Source organism: Cygnus atratus, chromosome 4, assembly GCF_013377495.2.
Source record: "Cygnus atratus isolate AKBS03 ecotype Queensland, Australia chromosome 4, CAtr_DNAZoo_HiC_assembly, whole genome shotgun sequence".
NCBI lineage: Eukaryota > Metazoa > Chordata > Aves > Anseriformes > Anatidae > Cygnus > Cygnus atratus.
Window position 1 is genome coordinate 15,671,553 of NC_066365.1, and position 14,096 is coordinate 15,685,648.

Below are 14,096 nucleotides of genomic sequence, written 5' to 3' on the forward strand. Positions count from 1 at the left end.
CTCTTCAAGCAAGCCACACATTTGCCTCTGTGATGCTCTTGCAGAACAAGGGTTTGACATGTGCCTCTTAGACCCAGCTTCCCCAGAGAAGGCAGCCGCAGGGCGTCAGACAACAATTTTCACCTTCTAGCAGTCGATGCTGGGACTTTGGGATGTGAGAAATGAATCCTTACCCTTGCAATCACCTCCAACCTTTCCTCTCCCCATGTAGAGACCTCCTACCAGCACAGACAAGACCAGCACTGACCAGAAACACCAAATTCTTCTTTGCTGCCATCAACACTCCTCAGGCACTTACAGTAGTTTCTATTACCCCTTGTCGTGCAAAATGCCTTGGCTCTGCAGGCAGGCAAAGACCTCCCGGTCAATTGCATGGAAGGGATCAATTCACAGTGAGCTGGTTTCTATGGAGCAGGGGTTTATTTCTTTCTGTGTTTTTTTAAAGCAGTGTTTAACTGTTGTTTGGCCTATGAACAGCAGGGGGCAAACGAGTACAGGACCATTAAAGTCAGCAGAACTTGTCATTTTAACATTTAGCTGTGTGCATTCCTATACTGAACTGAGTTCTTTCTGAAATTTGGACATATAAAGACTACAAAAAGCCTCCCTACTTCCATTCCCATCTGTCCAGCCTATGTTTGTTCTTTTTTCACCTCTCCCTTTAAGAATCAGCTTTAAAAGTTAACAAAACTATCTCCAGTCAGCAATCAAGAATGTTCCTGGCAGGAAAAGGCTTAGGATGGAAAAGTTTGCAACAAATGCTACGGAAGCACTTTTCACGTGCAGAAAACGAGCAGTGTCTGCATGTTTTAAGTAAAGCGCCTAGCCTGTTGCAGGTTCACCACTACACATTCATATTTTGGCTTCCCTGAGACTGTCGCAATAAACACTAGCTACACTGGTGCTTCCATAACAGGAAATGGTTGTTACTAACTAGACAACTGTCCCCCTTAAGGGAGTTCACGTGGGAAACAGACAAGAGTGCCTTTCAGGTGGTACCGGTACCCAAGTAAGATGCAGGCTCACTGAAGCAGATCCCAGCCACATATGCACGTCTTACCTCAAGACAGTGTTACACTTGTAAGCTTCATGAGAAAGAAATCAGTCACTCCTCCTTCATGTGAACTGAAAGTGCCCACTCACAATCAGTTCCCAGCAAGAATTTATTTCAGTGCCAGGTTAGATGCGTTTTCCCACCAGAGGGAAGTAATCAAAACATGTTGAAAATTTACCTTCAAAGTGCAAACTACGTTATGTCTTACCAACTTGTCCTGCAGCAATGCCATGTTAAACATACAACTGTGTAACAGTTAGGAAATTTATCATAGATGAAGTTAATGTACTCATCATAGGTAAGTAACTATGCAATCCAGAAATGTCCTTGCTTTGCCTCTCACTGAATTCAGGAGCAGGTGAAATAGCATCTCAGCCATATGGGATTTAGGTAACAGCTTCCTGCTTCGCTACTAAATTAAAAAGATTTAGGAGGGTAAGAACAGTTGATTCTTACATGTATGAACACAAGGATGACTTAATCAGAGCACAAACTAGAGGAAATACCATAACCATGTATCTGTAACCCTACACAGAAAAAAGGATGTAAGAGGACAAGACCGTAAGGAGGAGGTGGTGGTGACAGCTGCACAAATCCCATTCTCGGCCCACCCTCGGCAGGATGCCCCCTTCCTTCCCCCTCTGCTCTCATCCCACCTGGCCCATTCCCTTCCCCTCACCTGACACACCCCTTGTAGCCTCTCAAAGCCGGTATTTACAGCACAGAAAGAGAAAAACAAACAAAAAAAATCAAAGAAAAAAATCCCAATTAAGGATGAAAACCACACATTCTTTAACAAAAATTTTATTGCATTCAAAACTGTTACTTGCAGCTCTCTGAAACAGAGAAAAATAAGTTTCACTGAAGCTTTCTGCTTTTCTTAACCCCGGCGCGAATGCCGGACAGCTCCCCGCCGTATCGGTGCATCTCTGTCCGAACTTCACGGACCTGGCCCTTCCGGCGAATCTTGGCCCGCCGAAACTTCTCCCGGTGCTTGACCCTGGGGTTGCGATCAATCTTCTTCCTCCTGGGGGTGAGGCCTTTGTTCTTGATCATCTGATAGGTCACACCTCTCTTTTTATTTGGATCCTCCTCCTCCAACGGTCCTTCTTCAAGCATGTCCTGGTCTTCCGTTCTCTTCCTCTTGAGTTTCAGCTTATCCTCCATCAGCTTATAGTATTTTAGGGCAGCCTCTTCATCCAGGTCGGACTCGTCTGCCTGTTCCTCTGCAGCAAGACGGCCGTTAGCAAGTGCAGAAGCACGTTTTGGTTTGTTTTTCCTGGCAGCCAGATATAGAAGCGCCGGAAACTTCTTCTGCTCTCGCAGTTTTTCCTCCTTCTTATCATAATAGTTCCTCAGGAGCAGGCGAACCTGCGAGGATAACCTCTGGTCTATCACAGCCAGGTCATTGATGATATTTCTGTAAGCGACCAACCGCTCAATGACGGGGTGACTGTGAGCTGGCATTCTCTTTGACTTTAAAACCAAATAGAAACTGATATTGGCGCAGTAATTCAGGTAGATCTGATACTTCATCTGCAGATAGCGGCTGCCCTTTCCCTGAGGGATAACGCCGCTTCTGACCATTTCCAGCAGTGGCTGCAGCTCATCCTTGAGTTCCATCAGCTTGACTTCAAAGTCCTCAATCAGATGCAGGAGCTCAGGGGACTCCTGCTTCAGTAGCTTCAGCTGCTCCTTCTTGGAAAGGGCCTGCAAATCCTTGGCAATCTTCTGCCCCTTGCTGTCGTGGGTTTTCTGCTGCCCCGCCACATAGCCCTGGATCACATCCAGCCCATAATCATCCTCCCCCAGGTCCTGCACCAACCGCCTCTGGATGACTTGAGCCTCCTGCTCCTCTTCCTCCTCCTCAGCATCGACCTCTTGCTGGCTACGCTTGCCCTTGGCCTGGCCGTCGCTCCCATAGTCCGTGTCGTAGTAGAGCTGCTTGCGGCGGCCCCAGGACAGCTCGTGGGGGAGCTTGGTGTCCTTGCTGCGCTCTTCCAAGTCGCTTTCCATGGACAGGTCCTCATCTTCATCCTCCTCATCCTCCTCTGCGCTGCGATCCACATAGAACTCAGCTCCCTCCTTCTCTTCCTCACCACCGTCACCCTCCTCCTCCTCCTCCTCCAGCTGCAGCCCCAGCACTTCTTCCTCCTCTTCCTCGTCCTCCTCCGGCAGCTGCAGCCCCAGCACCTCCTCCTCCTCCTCCTCCTCCTCGCTCCCCCCGGCCTCCTCCCCGCTCTCCAAGGCCGCCATCACCGCCTGGAACTGCGCCTCGTGGAAGTCCTCCACCTCGTCCCCCAGCCCCTCGAGCCCCACGTCCCCGCGGGGCACCACCTCCTCCTCCTCGTCCTCCTCCTCCTCGCCTCCATCGCGGCCGGCGGGTTGCGGCGGGGGCCGCAGGACGGTGCCGCGCCGCGTCCTCATGGCGCCGCTGCTGCCGGCTCAGGCCCGGCCTCCGCCGCCCCTTCCGCTCCGCCGCCGCTCCCGTCCCCCTCCGCTCCTCGTCCCCCTGCGCGGTGGTTCCCCCTCGGCCCGTGCCCAGCGCGGGGGTTTGAACGCAGCTGGCCATCCAAAAGTGTTTGTTTTTTTTTAGCTTAGCTGATGGGTACGCGAAATGGTGCCGGATGTGAGCTTATTCTGCCATCTGCGCGCTTATTAACGGAAATTTCTCATTACTTCCCCACAGCCAGGCCAAAGTTTCAGAGAGAAGCGCTTGAAAACCTCCCCTGAGCTATGTGTATTCTCTCTCCAGCTCTTCACCCTCACTAAATTGCTTCTCTGCCAGAATTTGGGCATCTCCTGGTAGTAAGCATTGCTGGGCCTGCTCGAGCAGCGCCCATGCTCCGTGGATCACCCCTCATATGCCAACAAATCCAAGCAGGGCATCAGTAAAGGAGCAATGTGGATTTTCAGCAGCGGGGAAGCCCTCATCAGGAGGGTTTTTCGGGTTGTCTATACTCCTTCAAACTTACATTCACGTCCTGGATGGCTGCCTGTTTGTTTCTGGCATCAGGCATGGAGGGCCTGGCCCGGCCTCCCCCAGCTTTCCACTGGGAAAATCGCATTAATACCAAGCCACATGGAAGCGGTCTGTTTGGAAGTAATGCGGACAGACACATCACAAGAGTAGAGGGAGTAAGTAGTTCGCGGTAAAGAGTTCAGTATGATCTGAAACCCTGATGAGTCTGATAAATTTGGCAGCCACACAATCCCAGCAAGAGAAGTTCTGTGCAGAAGCAGCACAGGTGCTTTTTTCTAGCCACAGAACAGGTGCAGTTTTATTTATAAATACTCGTGTCCAACTCCCTGGGGAAAAAGTCACATTGGGCAAATATTAAAGTTAACTAAAACAAGAGGATGGGGGTGCAACTTCACTCACTTTTTGGTGCTTCACTTGGATTCTGACAGATTTGATGGCAGACCAAGCTCAGTTATGAGCCTTTGTCCTGACACGCTCAGCTTTTCCACCTAGTCACTTCTGGGTCAAAATTTTCCATACTTGCTCGCACACCGAAGATATGTTTTGCCTCAGACAAAGACACCTTATCCAAATCCATCAGTGCCAATTTTCAGATATCACCTCCTCTGGATACAGGCCTGTGTCAGAGACAGCAATAAAAATGACTTGGTTTTGATAAGTGAGACATAACATTCGCATAGCTTGTTACCCACACATAGGTAGAAATTCTCACTTTGTACTATTGGCCACTAAAACACAACCGTCTTTGCTGATCAGACTTTGTAATCTGCCTGCTTAATCTTACCATTTTTTGTGAAGCCCATCCAGAGCAGTCTGCAGCCACATGGTTAAAATTCTAGATAACTTTTGCAAGTGTGTCTTACGGAAATCCAGGCCTTCCTCATGTCCCAGACCCTGAATATTTCCATCCAACTGCCCTAGCAATGTAATGCCCTGTTTCTTAAAAGTCTGCCCTTCCAGAAATTCAGGGCTGTAACAGCAGACCAACTTCCACTTAGATTCTCATTGATTTAATGCTACCTTATCTCTCAATGTAAGGTTATTTATTATTTTTTTTTATGAGCAGAAAAGAAGTGTTACTTAGAAACATTTAATCTCCTTCAGGATTTGCTGAAAACTTCAAGTGAAACTGGAGCCAACCTCCAGTTTGAGTTAGTTTACCCAGTTTTCAGGGCCTGCCAAGCTGAAGCACACTGCTTTGATGTAGGCAATCACTGCTCCTCAGATGGCAACTGGTGACTGCTGCAGGTCTGTTTTTAATCCACCATTTTCTCCGCTTCTGAGTGAGAAGCAAGGAGAAAAGAAAGGCGTGGGACAGACTGTGAGTGGATAGAATGTAATTTGGAGATACCCTGCGCAATGGTATGGATAGCTTTCTCTCCAGCATAGCAAGGGCACACAATGACCCAACTATTTTGCCTCACCTCATCCAGGTATCTGCCCAGTTTCTAATCTGGAAAAGCCTAATTCATTGTGTCCCAGGCTAACTGGAGGCACAGCAAGGCTGAGACTACAAGGCTGGTTCATATTTCTTTTCAAATTCTCAGTTATTCTTCCAGTAGCCTCTGCCTTGGGTAGCTCCCCACTCAGCCCAGAATTCAAGCCTGGGATGATGGTTTGCCAGCCCCTTGACAAACTGCCTCCATTTTTTTAATGCCTGCTCGCCCAGATAATTTTATGGTTATCTAACGTGTCACACAGTAAAAAGGGGATAGTCCTTAAAAGTAACAGCCTGCAAAACAAATTCTACTCTAAAGAGTTTGAAATCTAGACAGAAAGCCTCAGAGAGATGCAGGTGGCTGAGGGTGACTAAAAATGGCTCTCACGCCACCACGTAAAGACCAAGGGACTGCACATGCAGACACACAGATTTAGCAACTGAAATTCAGCTATGCTGAGCACCAGCAGTCAGGGAATCCACCGAAATCAACAGAATCACACAGAGTATCATTCTGCACAGTCTCTCCATTCATTTTCTTTTTAAAAATTCATAGATACCTTTGCTTGGATTTTATTGGTTTTGTATTTTTATCAATGTAGATATGCAGAATGTGCCAGCCTCTTTTGCATGTGCTCTGTTTTGCTGCATTCATTCATCCTTCTTATTTTTTAAAAATCTTTGATCACAAAAAGTGACTACAAAAGGTGACTGAAACAAATAGTGCTTTAGGTAGATATTCCTTCCCCCCTTTATCCCCACCACGGTTAGCCAGGTTTATTTTTAACCTTATGCACTAGATGGGCACCTTCCTGCTTCAGAAGGAAGCTCCACGTTAAACTCTGTTGGCAATACTTTCTGGGGAGGAGGGAGATGAAAGAAAAGCAAATTTTGCCGTCATAAGGCTGCAGCCTTGCTGAGAGATCAGGGTTTGTACCAAAGAGTCATGGAATAGCCTGATGCCTTGCTTGGAGCTGGGCTTGCACCCATCGTCACCTGCTACCTCCCTGGGGAAAGCCCCTCGCGTCAGTGCTGCTGATGCAACACAAAAGCTTTTTGCATCATGCGACTGCCTGATGAGGTGCTTGTGCTGGCAGGAGAAAGTTCAGGACACAAATGCCAGGGTCTTCAAACAGCTCAACCTTTAGGAACCCAGCTAGCAAGGTCCAAAGAAAGGGAAAACAACCTGTAAGGTGACAGGCTGCTATTTCAGGGTCTGGGATGTTGGCAACGTTACTAATAACATCAGCCTCTTGAGAACCTGGCAAGAATGACCAACCCTGGGGAGCCAAGGGTGGCACGTGCAGTGTGAAAAGCTTGTATAGCATCATGGGGCTGCTACCCTGCTGCATAAGCAGCAGCTGGAGCAGCACAGGAAGATTTGCTGTGTGCTGCTATTGTTAATCAAGAATAAACTATCCTTGCAGCTGGCAGAAATTCAGGAAACACTAATACTGCAACGGGCCTGCTAGCATCATACCTTGCTCTGCCTCCCATCTGCCTTAAATCAAATTACAAGATTTTATTCCATCGTAGATATCTCTAATAGCACCTGGTAAAAGGTGTTATTAGAGATTCAACATCCCTTACAAAGTGGCCTTTCCTGTGCGATATATAGGCATACACTCCAAAGAAAACCCCAGTCATTGCAAGCTATATTGCAATGTGTTGTTGTTGTTATTATTATTATTATTATATTTCTTCCCAGAGTTACACAGGTGAACACAAACCCTGGTACAATTAAAAAAAAAAATCATCTCCACTACTCTTTCTTCCAGAGTGAACCAAGCACATTAAGGAAAGTCTGCATGACAAATACCTCAAAGAAATTAAAATATCTGCGTTCACTGGGGAATGGTTGCCTTGGACCTTACACAGAGCCTTTCATATATCACGCATCCCATGGAGTCCCTTCTCTATTCATAGGGAAAGAAACTCCTTGATGCCACAGGGAGAGCACTGGAGGAAGATCTCAGCTTTGCCACTGCCATGCCGTTGCTTTACCTCTTTTACCCCTCCCACCTCTCCTTTTGTCTGCTTTGACTGAAAACTCCTTGGGGGCCGGTCAAGTCCTTAATATATGTTGCATAGCATCTGGTGCAAAAAGGATTCTGATTCTGAAGCCTACCTAGCATGTTCTTATAGTATGGGTCAAACTATGCCCACAAAGATCTGATTTCTCAACACTCGAGAGTAAGAACTGTGACCTCTTGGCTACCTGGACACTTTCTTACATTACACTCCTGAGCTTGAGGTGGTAGAGTGCCAGTGACCCCAGTGATAAATTAGTCCCTCAAGCCCAGGGCTTTTTTTCCACTCCCTTGTACCCAGCAACTTTGTTGCATGTTGGTGATGAACAGAATAAAAGTGCATAGTAATAGTGCAACCCCCTGCCCCCAATCACCTTTGAAAGGCAGAAGTCTCTGCACATTGAACATGCCAGGTTTCAGTCCCCAAGCCACATCTTTCACAGTGTCAGTGGTAGCCGGCTGGGCTGTTTATTTTAGGAAACAAATAGCTGTATCATTTGCACACGCCCTTATAGGCAGACACACGCTCTCCACTCACATTCTTCAAAAGAAGTGAAGGCAAGATGAAGAGCTCTTTGTTGCCGTGGGTGGCCTTCGCCGTCTCCTTGGAGTTCGTCCTTGTGGCAGGTAGGTGAGAAATGAAAACCATGGAAAAACTTGCTTTATGAGGGATGTGTGCTGTGTAGGTGTCTGTTAATAATTTTAACAGTGTAAATCAAACCTTGATGCCTGCTGAAGAAGTCTTGCTTTGGTGGTGCTTGGACACCTTGGTGTCTTCCTGCACCACACAGAGCAGTGTGTTTTTAATTCCCGTTTATTTTAATATTTTTTTTATTTTACTATATTTATTTTAATAAAGCCTAAAAGAGTGATGAATGGCGGCAAATTCAAGCTTTTATAATTAGCCATTCTTAATCATGTTTCTGAAGCAACAAACCACAAAAATGCAGCCTGTTTTTATGCAGCCCTAGGAAGCTTGAAAGACTTAGCTGCTAGGTTTTGAGGCTTCTAAAATCCTCTTGCTGATCCTGTCACATGGCTGTGGCCATTTCTGATTAAACTGTTATTTAATTCCACTGCATTTTGTGGAAGGACTCTTGATTTTTACCATCGGTACTGAGATCAGACTCTCATCCCAGCACATTATTCAGTGTGGTTCACAGGTAATGGATTCTGACTATCCTACTGCCAGATCTCTATAAAACGGTTTAAAGTCATCCTCATTCACACAGCGGATCCTGTCCACAGGACTAAACCCATGCTTAAGAAGAACTACCCTAGCAGCATGGATAACAGCATCCATGCATTTCCTCCAGCTTTTGGAAAGTGGCATCTTACTGCAGAGCCAGGCAGGTCCTCGAAAAGCCCTGCTTTCTGTGAAGTGTATTATAACTGCAGGGAAGTCAAAATTTAGTTGTGTGCAGCTACAGGAGTGACATTTTTACTACTTTCATCAAAACATCTTTCTGGCCTAACTGAGCCTCTTCTTCCTTTAATGAAGTAGCCACCTTCACATGCAGCAGAGTTTGAACAGGTATTTTTGGAATTAGTTTGCTTCTTCAATGTGCAGCAGCGGGATTTTGTTGAGCTTCGTCTCCATATATCATATTACAGGACATTTTCAAATATGAGAAATGTTATCAAAATCTCTGCATGAGTATTCATCAGGGAAGGAACACCACATTGCAGTAAGTTATGCACCGGAAGATCCAACCCTGCAAACATTTAGAACAGCATTAAGAACTTTTGCATTTAACTACCTTCTCTTTAAAGGAACTTTATAGGTCAATTCATGGAATCATCACTGATAAATCTAAAAAAAAAAAAGAGTCTTATTTGCAGCTTTGTAATTTTACTTTAAAAATGTGGAGCACCTGTAAATTTTATGGTTACTGACACCAGTAGTATTACACAAGGAATTAAATTCAGGACAGTGGTTTTAGAGTACAATCTAAAAATCCCTGCATATTTATTAAAAAAAATTGTTAATAGCATTTTATGATTAAGATAAATTAAAGTCCGCTCCCAAAGATTTGGGGACAACTTAAATATTGGGTTTTGATAAATGTCTTAGAAGAATCACACACAACATTGCATAGAAAATACAGTGACAGACAACAGAGGAAGATCTCTAGCTTCTGTTCTTCAAAGAGTTTTTCTATAAGAAAAAAGAAAGACCAAGACTCAAAGAGGCAGAGACTAAAGAGACTTTACTAGTTAGCTTCTGCTTCAGAGGGCAGTGTTTGTGTTATATGATGAGTTGGCAGCAGGGAAACATACAAAGCAATAGAGAATGGAAGAAGGTGTGCAACGACAGATAAGTACCACTAAATTGTGAATATTCATCTGTGTCATGTTTTGGATTTCTGCCTTGGTACAGCACAATCAGATGTGAAACCGGACTTCCATTCTGCATGGTTTGCAATTGGCATGTGTATAGACGGCTAGTTGTGCTAGGTGCAATACAGACAAATGCTAAATGCCAGCCACTGCTGTAAAAGGGCTAAACAAGCACATGCTCTAGAGGGACAAAGATATCCCCGAGAGCAGTAGCAAAGGCAGCATCTCCCCCATGCCTGTAGTGGCTTGCTCTATTGGACAAAGTGAGGGACTGCAAAAGCTTCTTTCCCAACTGAGAACAGCCCCACTGAACCTTCTTTAGAAGGTATTCTGCTGCCAGTTGTCACAGAAGCAGCATTCCTACCAGTCGCTGAATTTTAAGATCACTCTGAGGCATGATTTCAAAATGTTTTAGTGCCTTTTTCATCAATATGAGGCCTCTAAGGATCTTAGTAAATAACCCAGTGCAATGCAAGCAGATGGGACCAGCATATTGTAGGGACAGAGTGAAGCTCCAAGAAACCTTATGTAGAAAACCTGGAGTGCTTTTACATGGCATTGTATGGACTATATACTCTTGGGACATAAAGTAAGGTCTCCTGATCAGTGCTGCAGAGGACTTGTTCCCATTCAGTCTTGCAGACAGCTTCACCTGACAGCTAAGCTGCCGCTAATAGCATCTAACAATTAGAAACCTTAGAGTGTAAACTCCACGTGCTTCTCCTGGATCCCAGCTTTCCTAGTGCTCCCACAGGCTTTGAGCACTATCCCACTCACCCTGTAGAAACAGGATCTGTTGTTCATACAAGCCGGCAGCATTGGACATGAAAATGAAAAAGCAGCCGTGAGCTTATGCAGCAGGGGCAGCTACTCCCTTAGTGAGCCATTCTTCGGTGACCCAGAAGAATCCACCTATTAGGTGGATGGTGTAGCAAAGTGATGGCGGTGATTATATAGCAGCATTAAGAGATAAAGGAATGTGAAAGTGACCATTTAAGAAGGGTGTGACTGTGTGCATGTAAAAGCAAAGCCAGCTGGTTATAGGTGAGGAGACCAGAGGCTGCTGGGGAAAGACAGCTAGGAGAGAACAAATTATTTCAAATCCATTTGCATGTTCAGAGAGGAAGCAGGCATTGCATGCCAACAGGAACATTCAAAAAGCCTCTGGGTGACAGATGGGAAGTTTCACCCAGTTGTTTTGACTGAGTTTCATATTGAATAATATGCTAGAAGTGCAGGATACAAACATACCCAAAGCTGGCTCTTCTCTATTTGACTCAGCTCCACAGCTGCCAAACTCAGTTTCATTAGGAACAGAAGATCAGAAATTCAGGACTGGAGTTTTCTGTGCAAACCATGGGATTGTAAGGGCCACTTGCCTTCCAATACCAGTTCATCAGGCTGCCTTCTGCTTCATCCTCTAGTGCTTTTTGGCGTTGATTCCCTCAAGGACCTGGAAGGAAAAATAACACCAACAGAAAGCTGACACATCTGCCGTGTTGGCATGGTCATAGATGTTTAGAAAGCCCAGACCCCAACTAGGGTTTGGACTGCTAGACTAGTCCTTGTGCGTGATACAGCAATGAGGTAACCTCCTAGCAGAGGCAAGTGTAAAAACAGCACTTTAGCTGCCAGGTATAGACATAGGCTTGCGTTTCATGAGAGATCCCTACTTGTTTTGCCTCACTTATCAGCAACACAGTGCTCAGGTTCATCATTTTCTCCCTGCCACTTGCATCTCCTCCACATGTAGAAATGGACTGTAGGCTGAGCAGAATCTTTGTAGACTGAACTAATCTTTGTCAATCATCTCATTTCTACTTGTTGTGACCTCAACTTCAATCAATATAGATGCCATAATGGGGCATCGCTGAGTTTCTCATTTCTTCGCTTTCTGACAGAGCATGTCACAAGGTTTTTCTTTTCTAACCCTGAGATGGCATATCCTGTGTTTGCAGGTACTCTACAGGACTATGATGGTGAGGAGCGCGTGCTGGTGAACAACAAGTGTAAATGCACAACAGTGACCTCAAAGTTCGTCCCCTCCAAAGAAAATCCTGATGAAGAAATCCTGGAAAGAAACATACGCATCACGTAAGTGGCAGACAAGTCTTACATGGAGATGGTGAGCAGGAGACTGTGTTGCAGGGGTTCCCCTTTTCCTTTTTGCTTGCATTTTTTCACACGTCCTGCTGTTGAGAATTTAGACCTGTTTTTCCCATGGACCACTTTCTGTGCTATCCTGGACTAACTCCTTTTGCTTCCATCCAGAGTCTAATGATGTTTTCCTAGCTCACATGCAGCTGTGCAGTGTTTGTCCCTTCAGGTACAAGAAGCATCTCAATGTTTTAAGAGGTCTAGTAGCAGCTTCACAAAATAGGCTATGGAAGTAGAGCATAACATTTCTTACAGTTCATCTTGTCTGAAACAAAACTGGGTTGGTGACACTGAACTCTAATTTCCAGATTTGATCTTTGTTACAAGCCTGCGATTTCACAGGCTGGGAAAACTAGTTAACGCCAAAACTATCAGAAAAGGTTGATCCTATGAGGCAGATTTCAGTTCAGGACTTTGTCCTCTTTATTCACATAAACCTGACAGAGAAGTGCACGTGTATCTCTCCAGGACAACACAGGCTCAGATCCGCAGGAGTTCTGGCAAAGCTCACAACAGAAGAAATAATCATTAAATACCTCTGTCAGTGTCTTGCAAGTCTCACAGGCCTCTGCCAGCTCAGATTTTTCTTTTTTTTTTTTTTAAAGAAAAAAAAGGAATATCAGAACTGATAGCTTGAAAATATCATTAGTGAAAGGCAGCACTTCCAGAAGTTGCTACGTTATTCTTGGGGTGAATTTTACAGTCTTTCCAGAGATGCCTAGAAACCAGGCAAAAAATATCTCATTGCCTTCAGGGGCACAGAAAGGCTAAGACTTGCTGTTCTTGGAGAAGGGTCAGAAAGGAAATAACCTGAACAAAGAACAAGATCAGAGTTGGGAATTCATTACAGCAGAGTAGTCCCCTGTCTAACAAGCAGTTTTCACAAGAGGAATTCTCTCCTTTCCTTTCCAGTGTCCCACTCAGGAGCCGACAGAACATCTCTGACCCCACATCCCCGCTCAGAACCAATTTTGTCTACCGCATGGCCGAACTGTAAGTATTTTTCTTCACTAAATTCATTTCCTAACATCCTACCCTGCAGCACTGCCCCCAATGGTTCACAAACATCTTGAAGGATAGTAGATAAAATGAGGCAACATTACAGAGTGAAGTTGTTCTTTTTCAGCCTGTTTTTTCTATTCTGTTGCAAACCAATAAATTATCTCCATGATTAAGTTGGATAAAAAGGCCTCACATTTGCAGGTAAGGTTTCATGCTGACCCCTGTTTATCTTGAATGTCTGAAATATCAAGCCTCCCTTTTAGGGGGCCAGTTATGTGAACAGCAGTTTGAAAAAAATGAGAGCAGCTGTCTGGGAGTGCCTGTGTAAGATACATGGCCTGGAAAAGCCACAGTACCCAAGTCGCCAGCGGTGCCAGATCAGTGAGGAAGAGTGGAGTTTCGTCAGGGACATTTTAATCACAGCTCTGAATACTTTTTCTGTTCCTCATCTCTTCCAGCTGCAAAAAATGTGATCCTGTAGAAGTTGAGCTAGGTGGTGAGATATACGAGGCCCAGCAGAGCACCTCCTGCAACGAGCCAGAAACCTGCTACACCTACAACAGGGACAAGTGCTACACCACAACCTTCCCATTCATCTACCGCGGGGAGACCAAACACATTCAAGCAGCTCTGACACCAGCATCCTGCTATGCTGATTAGCTCAACCCACTGCTATCCTAACACCTTGTTGCTTTCTCTTTTCCTATCAGCCATACATGTATAGCACCATAGTACCTGGACAACAGCGTCCAAAGTATCAGCTCCCAGAATAATGCAAGCTTACTTCTTGTGCTTCATATCAAGAATACCACCCCCTTGAATACTCGCTGGTTGTCAGATTCTGTTCTCTTATCCCTGGCACATATCTGCAACACCATTATATGTCTTAGACATTATCACCAGCTAGACCAGATCCTCAAACAGCTGTAAATCAGTAATTCCCTTGAAATCAAAGGAACTACATTAGTTTACAACAGTATAGAATCTTTCCTGACCATCTTCCATCAGTCTATCTCAGCAAGACTATCATGGACATCAGCAGCAATGTCCATGTTTCCTGATTGTTTCCTGAGCAATCTAAAACAAACCTCT

The 14,096-nt window shown here is 45.2% G+C and overlaps 2 protein-coding genes across 2 annotated transcripts; one reads left to right on the plus strand and one right to left on the minus strand.

Moving 5' to 3' along the window:
* Window positions 1–1,842: 1,842 nt before the first annotated feature.
* Window positions 1,843–3,520, minus strand: UTP3 (UTP3 small subunit processome component). Its single transcript, XM_035552776.2, has one exon. The coding sequence runs from the start codon at window positions 3,479–3,481 to the stop codon at window positions 1,913–1,915; it is 1,569 nt and encodes a 522-aa protein (XP_035408669.1). The 5' UTR covers window positions 3,482–3,520; the 3' UTR covers window positions 1,843–1,912.
* A 4,548-nt stretch (window positions 3,521–8,068) lies between these two features.
* Window positions 8,069–13,664, plus strand: JCHAIN (joining chain of multimeric IgA and IgM). Its single transcript, XM_035538996.1, has 4 exons — window positions 8,069–8,132; window positions 11,804–11,939; window positions 12,915–12,995; window positions 13,463–13,664. Exons 1-4 carry the CDS (start codon window positions 8,069–8,071, stop codon window positions 13,662–13,664), a joined length of 483 nt encoding a protein of 160 aa, XP_035394889.1.
* Window positions 13,665–14,096: the final 432 nt, after the last annotated feature.

What these genes read in the sequence shown, in the direction of transcription:
- JCHAIN (XM_035538996.1), top strand. Translation starts at nt 8,069, where the DNA reads ATGAAGAGCTCTTTGTTGCCGTGGGTGGCCTTCGCCGTCTCCTTGGAG. An exon ending in GGAGTTCGTCCTTGTGGCAG is followed by an intron (nt 8,133 to 11,803) that starts GTAGGTGAGAAA and finishes CTGTGTTTGCAG; the next exon opens with GTACTCTACAGGACTATGAT. An exon ending in GAAAGAAACATACGCATCAC is followed by an intron (nt 11,940 to 12,914) that starts GTAAGTGGCAGA and finishes TTTCCTTTCCAG; the next exon opens with TGTCCCACTCAGGAGCCGAC.
- UTP3 (XM_035552776.2), bottom strand. Translation starts at nt 3,481, where the DNA reads ATGAGGACGCGGCGCGGCACCGTCCTGCGGCCCCCGCCGCAACCCGCC.